This window comes from Cuculus canorus, chromosome 1, assembly GCF_017976375.1.
Source record: "Cuculus canorus isolate bCucCan1 chromosome 1, bCucCan1.pri, whole genome shotgun sequence".
NCBI classification, from domain to species: Eukaryota; Metazoa; Chordata; class Aves; order Cuculiformes; family Cuculidae; genus Cuculus; species Cuculus canorus.
The window spans coordinates 110,941,002-110,952,112 of record NC_071401.1 but is presented as its reverse complement, the minus strand read 5'-3'; the positions used below and the strand labels follow the sequence as shown (position 1 = coordinate 110,952,112).

Below are 11,111 nucleotides of genomic sequence, written 5' to 3'. Positions count from 1 at the left end.
GTCAGTTTCAGAGTGTAATTTTTCTCAAGACAGGACAAACACGGGTTGTGACACCGGATCGGCCTTTGATATTGTCACAGTTTAGCCCCACCTGGTTTGATCCCCAGCTAAAAGCAAGCAGTAGTGATCTCAGTTCCACACACACCCACTACCCCAGGAAAGGGGAAAGGGAAATGAAAGAAAGTGACTTGTGACTTGGAAAATAAAAACAGCTTTAATGGAATAATAATAATAATAATAATAATAATAATAATAATAATAATAATAAAGAAAAACATATTAATAAGAAAATAACAAAATATAAGCACATATATGAAACTGACCCTCCTGATGACTATGTGCCACCACTGATGCTGCAGAGTAGGCAGGGGGAAAGGTCCAGGGCTGGGCTCAGCAGCAGGCAGGAGCTGGATTCAGGAATGCACAGATCCAGAATAAAGGGCAAAGAGATAGACGAGGTCCATATTAGACACCAGCCATCAAAGAAGAGAGCTTGACCCTCGTGATCCCTCAGTTTTATATCAAGTATGATGTATATTGGATGGAATATTCTGTTGGACACTTTGGCACTTTGGATCACCTGTCCTGTCTGCTCTTCCCTGCAGGTGTGACCCTTTTTTGCACCTTTTACTCATGGCATTCCACCAACTTGACGTTGACCTTCATCTCCGTAGTGATAGATGTATGCAACAGGCTTTCCGAATACCAATACCCCGGTACTCTGGCAATATGAATTTTAAGTGTCTTCTAGAGACAGACACTGGCCAAGTGCTGGGTCCTGCACTTGGGTCACAACAACCCCGTGCAGTGCTACAGGCTTGGGAAAGAGTGGCTGAAAAGCTGCCTGGCAAAGAAGAACCTGGGAGTGCCGGTTGACAGTTGGCTGAACATGAGCCAGTGGGGTGCTCAGGTGGCCAGGGAGGCCAACAGCATCCTGGCTTGTAGCAGAAACGGTGTGGCCAGCAGGACCAGGGAAGTGATTGTGCCCCTATATTCAGTATAGGTGAGGCCACACCTTGAATGCTTTGTTCAGTTTTGAGCCCGTCAGTAGAAGGACATTGAGGCTCTGGAGCGTGTCCAGAGTAGGGCAACGAAGCTGATGAAGGGGCTGGACCACAAACCTTAGGAGCAGCTGCTGATATAACTGGGGCTGTTTAGTTTGGAGAAGAGGAGGCTGAGTGGAGATCTTATTGCTCTCTACAACTGCCTGAAAGCAAGCTGTAGTGAGGTGGGTGCTGGTCTCTTCTCCCAAGTAAAAAGTGATAGGATGAGAGGAAATGGCCTCAAGTTGCACTCAGGGAGGTTTAGATTGGATATTAGGATAAATTTCTTTACTGAAAGAGTGGTGAAACACTGGAACAGGCTGCTCAGGGAACTGGTGGAGTCACCATCTCTGGAAGCATTCCAAAAAACGTGACACTTTGGGACGTGGTTTAGTAGGCACAGTGGAGTTAGGCTGACAGTTGGACAGGATAATCTTAGAAGTCTTTTCCAACTTCAATGATTCTATGATTCTACTGTCTGAAATCATGCGGTTAACTTTCAGAAAACAAAGTTACTTAGACGAGGCTTAGCTGAAAAGTCAGAAAATCCATTCTGCTTTAGCTCAAACCAGGACAGAGATTGATTTAGCAGTAGCCAGGGATAGTGGGACCAATGGTGCCAGGATCACCCAGTAGATCTGACAGACTTCCCTGGCCAGGCAAACTGGGGGCAGCGACAGGGGACAGCTGCTGGGCACCGTGCTGACACCATCACCCATGCCGGGCCATTCGGACCCTGCAAAACAGACTGTCCCCAAGCCAACGGGTGCCATACGCTGGGCACAGTAGTTCTGTGGGGCTGGCTCTGCTTCAGATACTCTTGGGCCGCCTCTGACCCCCCGCGCATAGGGTGCTGGGACCCAGAGCCTGAGCCACCATGCCTGGGCAGGTCCTGCCATTAGCACCACAACCCAACAAACCCTGCTGACCACTACACATGTCTTTACCTGAGGGACCTGCACATGCCTGTACCTGATACAAGAAGCTGTTACTTGTTATAAGACGTGAAACAATTTTGATTTAAGCTAAAGCAGAGTCGAGTTCCTCTAAGTAATTGTGGGTTTTGAAAGTTGGACAGTATGTCCCTCTGACCCCAAGTTTTATTTCAGTGTTTTTCCAGATGCTTTTTATTCTTTGATGATAACGCCCTGTGTTCAGTGCGGTCTGCGCTGAACAGATGTCTCCGCCCCTGCCATCCCCTCTCTTTGCAGCCTTTCCTCATCTCCAGTGCAAGGGCAGGCACAGCTGCTCCAAAGCTCCAGGTCAGCAAAAGACTGGACTGTTGTGAAGTTCACGATAACGTTAAAACCCGTCCTTGGAAAGTAACAGAAGACGCATCAAGTTTCTGGAACGATTTATCCACGTGCCGGTGAGCGGGCAGTGCCTCCTGCCCCAGCTCCTGTCTCTGCACACTATGGATGCAGATCGCTCCCTCGCGCTGCCCAGCCCTCCATAAAGGCTGCTCGAGTCCTAAAACTCCAGAGGGTCTCAGAGAGTTAATTTCCCGGTGTTTTCTATATAACTTTCCCCCCTCAACGCGCCCTGCGATTGGCAGGGGCTGCTGCCCCGACCTTTCATTGGCTGCCGCCGTGCCACTGGCCCCGCCCCCTTTCTCCTCCCCCCGCCGGCGAGGTCGCGCTGTCAGTTGTTTACAACCAACGCCAGCAGCGAGCATTGTCCCCGCCTCCCGGCGGCTCTCATTTGCTGGAGCGAGAGAGCATCGCGAGCCCATTGGCTGCGTTGGGACAGATTGTCCCGCCCCTGAGCGCGCCCTCATTGGTGGTGGCGGGCGGGACCCGCGTTTTGATTGGCCTAGAGCAGCGGCGCTGCGTTTTGATTGGCCGAGGGGCGCGGCGCCGCTTTGCGACTGGCGGAGAGCGGAGCGGGAAGTGCGCGCGCTGCCCTCTTGCCCGGCAGATGCGTCGGTGCCGGGGCGCGAGCGGCATGATGGGGGCTCCGCTCCGCTGCGCGGCCCTGGCGCTGCTGCTGTCGTTGCTGCCTACGGGCGCTGCCGCCATCCCACCGCCGGAGGAGGCGGCTCGCATGGCTCGCTTCGTCCTGCACAACTGCGACTGGGGGGCGCTGGCCACGCTGTCGGCGCAGAGCGGGCTGCGAGGCCGCCCCTTCGCCAACATCTTCTCGCTCAGCGACGGCCCCCCCGGGTCCCGCGGCGGCAGCGGCGTCCCCTACCTGTACCTCACCGACATGGAGATCTCCGTGCAGGACCTGGAGGTGAGCGGGGGGGCCGGGAATGGTGACCCCGGCCGAGGAGGCTTAAAGCTTCCCGGCGGGGAGGGTTTAATCGTGCGGTGTCGCGCTTTTCTCTGTTGGTTTGATACCGAAAACACCGGGAAATAAACTCTCTAAGACTCATTTTGGAGTTTTAGAACGCGAGCAGGCTTTATCAGGGCTGGGTAAGGCGAGGGAGCGATCTCCATCCATCCTGTGCTGAGACAGGAGCTGAAACAGGAGGCACTGCCCGCTCACGGGCAGAAGGATTAATTCTCCCAGAAACCTTATGCATCTTCTATTACTTTCCAAGGTCTGTTTTTAATGTTATTGTGAACTTCACAACAGTCCAGTCTCTTGCTGATGTGGAGCTTTGGAGCAGCTGTGCCTGCCCTTGCACTGGAGATAGGGAAAGGCTGCAGACAGAGGGGATGACAGAAGACAGATCTGTTCAGCGCAGACCACAATGAACACAGGACATTCTTGTCTCCAAATAATAAAAAGCATCTGGAAAAGCACTGCTTGGAAGAAATTGTGCTGTTAGAGAAACATTCCCTGCCCATTGCAGGGGGGTTGGAACTGGATGGTCTTTAAGGTCCCTTCCAACCCAAACTATTATATGAGTCTGTCTAACTTTCAAAAAATACTGTTACTTAGATGCAACTTAATGTTACTTTAGCTTAAATCAAAAATATTTCACTTTCTATAATAATAACTACTTCTTGTATCAGCTTGTGCTTTTTCATCTTGGTTGCAATCCATGGCTGGAATTCCTTTGGTAGGAGTCAGCCCTTAGCCCAGCATTTTCCGAAGGCAATGTATTACACTGGCTCCCTGTTCCGTGGATGTCCCCTCATTTGTAATCCCTGGAGAGAGTTGTTAGCCCTCAAACATGTAACTGTAAGCAATGCTGTCTGTGTTGACCCTCAGTAGTCCTCCTAAGAATCATAGAACAATTTGGTTTGGGAGGGATGTTCAAGATCAACCAGTTCTGGCTCCCCTGACATGGGCAGAAACAAGAATTCGTTGCTGCTGGTGGCCTGGAAGCTTCAGCACTCCAGTAGAGGAAGTGGCTGAAGCTTCCAGGAGCACTGACCAGAGAAATGAGAGGACACAGAGTACTTAAACAGGGAGAATGTCACCAAAAAATATCAAAAGGACTGGAGAGTGTTAGTGTGGAACTTGAGCAAAGCAGGTTCCTACACAGGCTACTGAAGGAATGGTAATTGAAACTCTGGAGCCTACCATAAAGACAGGCGTGCAAGAAAAGGCAGCAGGCAGGCGTGCTGAGGCTCTGTGTGTGCACAGTTGGCCTTGTATCAGCTCTTTTGCTTGGCTGTGGTCAAGAGAGAGCTGGCTAAAAAGCTAGGGAAACAGCAGTCATAAGTGTCCTTTATTAGAAAGCCTTTTTATTCTGGTAACTATTACTGTGTTAGTAAAACAAAAAAAACAAAGAAACAAGAAGGTTAATGCATTTTTTTTCGCATTTTGTTTTATCATAAACCTTTTTTGCTTGTTTCCTGCCACGTTTTAGTTTCATACCTTAGGATAGTTTAACTACGTATCTTAAGTGCTGTAGAAAGCCTAGTTTATATTGTATAGCATCTCCTTCTCCAGCCCACCTGCAGCCTTTTGTTTTCAGAATAACATAAAATTCATGGTTATGAACATTTTCCTTCAGAAGGCTCTCCAGCAGATCCTTATTCCACTATTACAGGGCAAAAACATTTGACTGTGACAGTCACGCGTAAGGAGTCATCTGGTAGGGGGTAGTGCTGAATAATCATGACTCAGCTTTTTTTGTAGTTAAGCAACTTCCTATCTGTCAAGTGGTTGCTCCTGTTTCATCAGGTCAGTGTCACTCTGTGTAGTGTTCAAGTGACTTTGAGGGTATTTTTTTTTTAAAATGAACTCTTATAATGATATTTCTCAAAGCACATGGGCTTTCTTTGCTGGGAGGTGGTGAACTTTAGTGTGTGACGTTCTGCAGTAGACGGTCCTTTTTGGCCCTGATACTTTTCAAGCTGTGTTCACCAGATTAGTTTTAGAAAAACAATCAGATACAGGTTTTTTTTAAGCCGTCAGTTGGGTGTCTTACTTAAAAGCTAGCTTTTAAAATTCATTGAAAACTTCAAAAGAGCTGACCAGTTTGGAAAAGGCAGCTGGGAGGCTTGTTTTGATGGGGGAGCTTGTTTGGTTTAGTTTTAATTAATTTTATCAACTGTTGTGAAACTCAGTTGGTTATCTTTTAGTAACGCTTCATCCTTCCACCAGAATTAGCTTAAAGAAGTTCACTGTATGTCCTTATTTTCTGTAGTGTCCTACATGTGTTTAAATTGGAGTATATCATTATTTGAATGTGAAATAGCTAGACTGTATATCTGGTTCAGAGTTTTAAGGAGTGCAAGGTTTGCATTTTGTGGTAATGAGTTTCAGCACACTTCTAAGCTGGGCTTTCAGATTCAGAGCTCATCTAAGTAGGCTTTCAGGAAAAAAAGATGATGACACCTTTGTTATTTTTACCAGTAATACTGAGCTGAACAAAGTACCAAAAGCTGAAAATATGGTGGGTATGACATTTTTCCCCACAAAAGTATGTCAACCTCTTATCTTACTATTTGTATTTCAGATCAATTCAAATGCCTCCTTAACTGTGTCTTTGGCACAGACTCCTTACTGCAAGAAGCACAGATATGATCCCCAGAACCCGCTCTGTGCCCACATAATTTTCTGTGGGAGTGTTGTAAAGGTAAGAAACTGAAAGTTGACACTTGACAAGACTGTGTGCGTTGAGTAGTGTTGTTTATGGATGGAGAGGAGAAAGGTTAGAATTTCTGTGCAAAAGTGTAGTGTATGAAGAGATGTTATGTACCATGCTACCGGAAGGCTAGTTCATAGTTTCTGTGAGGAAAATGAAGTTACCACTTGATATTTGCAGGAGCTACGTTGTCAAGTCTGCAGCAAGGAACTTGGGAAGACAATAAAGTAGTGAGAGAAAGCTCCCTCATTCCTCTAAACCTGTTTTGAAACTAAGAAGTCTTAAGATAATTCTCTTATGAATGAAATGTGACTCTTTCCATCTCTTTTGCTTAGTTAAATTCTTTGGTCCATGCAGTGTGATATGTGCACTTCCAGAACTTTACTGAAGTAAATAGTAACCTCAGCTATAACGTTACAGATGTTAGAGAAAGGAAAAAGTGCATTGTATTACCTGGTGGCATTGCTGCCAGGGCAGTATTAATTTGTGCACCTGTACTTTGGTGCACCATAGAAGGAATTTATAACTGCATATGTTAATCATTGAAGATCTTAATCCCATTATGGAGGATAATTATTGATGATGAGGCCTAATCATCATTACTCTCACATGGTAGTCTAAAAACTTGTTTGGTGTTTTCACACCTTGGATATTTGCACATGCTCTTGTCAGTCCCTTAATTGCTATCATGAGTTTCTCATCAATAATTAAATTGTTTATTTTAAGTAGTTCCTCATGTTCTGTACCTGGAGCTCAAACTTGTTGATTTAAGCCTTTAAATATTTGTGCTTTTTATATTAAGTGCTGTCACACATTTCAGCTTCCCTTCTCTTGTAGATTGTGTTGTATGATCCTGTGTATGTGTGTTTGCATGCGTCTGAACTCATTTGGATCTTTGTGTCTGACAGAGCAGGTGCAAAAGGAGTAAAAATTACACCTAAAACTTACCATGGTAATAATTCAGGAGAAATCATACTGCTCTGTTTTGTAATTTGTTGAAATATTTATTCGTATGTTGATGAAGTACTTTCTTGCTTATGCTTACTTCAAAAGCAGCCTTTTAATTTAATGTTAAAATCGGCCACCTTGGAGTTTTTGTCTGTACAATTGTACACCACACTGGACTCTGCCACAATAATGAGTCCTTTGGGACAAAATATGACTAAACTGAGAACAATGCAGATGGCAGCGTTTTTTAGCTAAACTTTTTCTTCACATGGCTGTATCTTACTGTAATATTTTACTGGTTATTGTTTAGGTGAATGATTCAGAAGTGGGCTTAGCGAAAAAAGCATTATTCAGTCGCCATCCTGAAATGGAAAGTTGGCCTAAGGATCATAATTGGTTCTTTGCCAAATTTAACATCACCAACATTTGGGTCTTGGACTACTTTGGTGGATTGAAGATCGTGACACCAGAAGAATATTACAATGTCAAGCCTTAGTAAGTACTTATGTTTTGCGTGCTTAACTCTCGCTATATTTGGAACCTGTGAAACTTCTCCTTATTATTAACAGTTGATATTAGTTGTCTCTTTTTTTATACATATTCTTGTCTTTTCCTGAAATAGTCTACTGGATGCAGTGTCTAAAATTATAAGATACGAGTATCTACCTACTTAATAATATCAAGTAGAGTATCTATAGAACTATCTACAGTTAACTGCACTTGTACCTTAGCTTAAATACACTTTCTTGGGAGGAAGGACTCCATAGAGTGGGTGCAGTCACTGTCTTTGGAATTAGTTGCAAGACAGATGTTGTTTGGTCTAATAGTTAAAAGTAGTGGGACTCCTCGGGATTTGTGAAGCTGCATTAATGTGATTGTAGCAATTGTATTTAGTATTTTCAAAACAGAATTGCTTTTGAATCTGTCATTATGATATTGAAGCATAGAGAAATTGCGTTATATTGTCTACATAAAACCAAGTCTTTCAAACTTTCAAATACATTTTAGCGCAGTCAGGACTTAACACATTCAGTTTCACTCTAATTCTTACTCCTTGCAGGTGGAAGAAGATCCCTGGTGATGCCGATACACAAATAAATTACTTTGGCTGTTTCATGAAAGATCTATATTTTCTTATGTATTGTAGAGCTTGTGTAACTAAGGACATGCACCTTGGATTGTTAATGAGCTTGTATAACCCTTCTGAAGGAAATGTAAGTTCTCACTAACTGGCACAGCTTCAATCATGTCATATTAAAAAAACTTTGTGCATAAACCAAAATTAGATTTTATTAATTGGATGTGTTTCTGGAAAGACTGTCTCTCTCTGTTGACAGTCTGTATTCAGAGAGGCTGTGTTTACTGGAAACTAAAAGATTAGTCCAGTTTTAAACTTTTCAGTGCCTTAGTTAAATGGTATCTGTGAGCACTTTCGAATTTTATTTTAGTTTTAATACCAGTTTGGTTTAGATCTTTATGGCTAAGAACTACAGGATGTCTCAGCTAACTCTGGAATAGAAAGCATTGCTTGTATTACAGTGACAAATTATATGCTGAGTTTCCAGATTCTGCTAAGAATTTTCTTTCCATGCTAATATGCTCACTTCTTTGAGCCATTTTTCTGTTTTGCTACCTATATTGAGTGTGCTGCAGGATACAGTCGTGTTTACACCAACTGTACGTGCACCTTATGATAAGTTCTTGCAGCTGGCAGTGTTTATATACCCAGACTCCTTAAAAGCAATAGGGTGGTAATACACTAAGTATGTGACTTGAGTATAAGAGTAGTGGCTTGTAAATTCAATGAATATGTTGTAAAGTACATATGTTTTCCATTTAGGATCCTGAAATCTTCAGCTTTGTTTAGGCTGATCAAATGGCAATGTAACAACTTCTATTACCCTCAACAGTAGAACTGAGCAATTTTTTTGTTTTGGAAGTCTTACACTGCATTTTTGGGTTAGTAACCCAGAACTGAGGAAGAAGCAATACAGTATGACAGAGATTGTTCATGACTTCTAGAGAATGAAAATTAATGAAAGGTGTGTATAATTAATTCTCTGTTCAAATATGCCATGCACAACTACAAAAAATAAACACCTTTTAACATCCCCTCTTATCTCCATGTACTAAGTTCAGAAATATCCAAAAGGAATTATGAAAAATTAAGTTGATTTTACAATGATCAAATATTACCTAGCTGACTGAGTAAAGACTGTGACAATTTAGACTCCTTCGAGGCAGAGCTATATACAGAACAGTGGAAGTCATCATATGAAGTAATCTCTATGCCTTAGTGTTGTCATTGTATTGCTACTTTTCTCAGATACTGGAATGATTATAGAAGTATTTTTGAGGTGACTTGCTAAGTTTTCCTTGTCACAAGAGTAAAAATGGTACTTGTAACTGTATCAAACACATTCTGTTATGCTATTTGAGATTAATTTAAGATCAAAAAGCTTATATTATGGAAATAGTTTGTTGAACAGATAACACTGATTAAAAATATGAAACTAGAAGATATTTTTATATTTCATAAGACATAATAATTGTGGAAATTCAAACAATCCTTTTGATGGGGACACCTGAATGCATTACATAACACTTTGTAGCTTTTGATGTGTGAGATTGATAATGCTGAGCTTTTGTTAAAATTAAAATATTTTTTGACAAGTGGTGTTGAGTATTATTTATTGCACATTCAAGAATACTTTTCTCCCTCATGCTCTCTTTCACTCAGTCAACCCTCTCTTCAGAGTTCTTGTTTTATTGTCACTCTGGAGTCTTGATTGCTAGAATGAATAGTGAAACATCGCTGTTACACCTGGCTTTCCCTGCTTGGATGAAATAAACATCTTTGTGTTTCACTGTCTTTTCTGCATCTAATACTGTGAAATAGACCATAAAATAATAATAGTTGAGTTTGTGAAAAAGAGTACAAGGAAGCCTTGTTTGATTATTTCTTTTAGCTAGAGCTTCTGTATTTCTAAATGCCTGTATCATCAGCAGGCAGTTGTTCAGCCACCCCAGGTCCAGGGCTCCATCATGTGCTGTTACTCAGGAAGACAAGTGCCATCTCTCCAAACACCCCAATTTCCTCCTCCTTCCCTGAGCTTTTACTGCTGAGCATAATATTTTGTGGTCTGGGATATCTCTCTGGCCAGTTGGGGTCAGCTGTCCTGGCTGTCCCCTCTCCCAACTCCTTGTGCACCTCTAGCCTGTTCCCTGGCAGGGCAGTGTGAAGAGCAGAAAAGGTATTGGTGCCGTGTGAAAAATAACTAAACCCTTGGTGTGTTTACCAACACTATTTTCATCATAAATCCAAAACATAGCTCCAAACAAGTTACCATGAAAAAAATTAACTCTGTCATAGCCAAAACCAGTACAACACCTTAAAAAGAATCACTTTCATTTGAGGATTTGATACAGAATAAAGCTTGGTTTTTGGTTTTGGTTATCCTGATGGATTTGATGTTCCCTTTAGTAACAATTCTCAAGTCTTTTCTGACTTGAGAAAGGAGACTTTTTTTTGCTAATGTTTAATATTAAACAGTTTTGTAGTAATACTGCATTTTCTTGGAACAATTTTAGATCATCAAACTCTTTTTACTTTTGAAGCTTGAGGGAACCCCAGCCAGCTGTTTCTTTGGCAAGTGGTGAATAACAGAATAAGTTACATGTCCCAGACTGCATTTGAGGGTTAATCAGAGAAGAACTGTCTGGAGTTGTGTCCATGCATCTCATTGAATGCTTGGATAGGGAGATTTTTGTACGTAGAAGTGGAATGTAAAGTAGACTAGAGTATCAATCCTATGAAACATCTCTCTGTTTTCCTCCTTTGGTAACAGGTGTGTAAATATTAGTATCACTAGCTCAAGAAAGTAAAAAGTCAGCTTTTTGTCCTATTTTCCCTCACCCTTTCTCACTGTCATTGCCTTTGTTGTATTAGGCTCAGTCGGGAGTTTGCTTGTGAGCATGTTTCCTTTTTTCCTAATGTCCAGAAGTAATATTGTGGTTTAGAAGAGTCCAAGTATAAGAAGTTAATACAATTGTAAACAATGAATCAACATTTTGACTTCTGACTATGTGTGTCCTCTGTCACGGCATGCTTGACATATCTGAGCATGTTCTAA

The 11,111-nt window shown here is 42.5% G+C and overlaps 1 protein-coding gene across 1 annotated transcript; it reads left to right on the top strand.

The window, feature by feature from the left end:
* Positions 1 to 2,918: 2,918 nt before the first annotated feature.
* Positions 2,919 to 9,653, top strand: CREG1 (cellular repressor of E1A stimulated genes 1). The gene is made up of 4 exons (XM_009557224.2): positions 2,919 to 3,275; positions 5,902 to 6,021; positions 7,289 to 7,473; positions 8,039 to 9,653. Coding segments are annotated over exons 1-4 (621 nt in total). The 5' UTR covers positions 2,919 to 2,960; the 3' UTR covers positions 8,040 to 9,653.
* Positions 9,654 to 11,111: the final 1,458 nt, after the last annotated feature.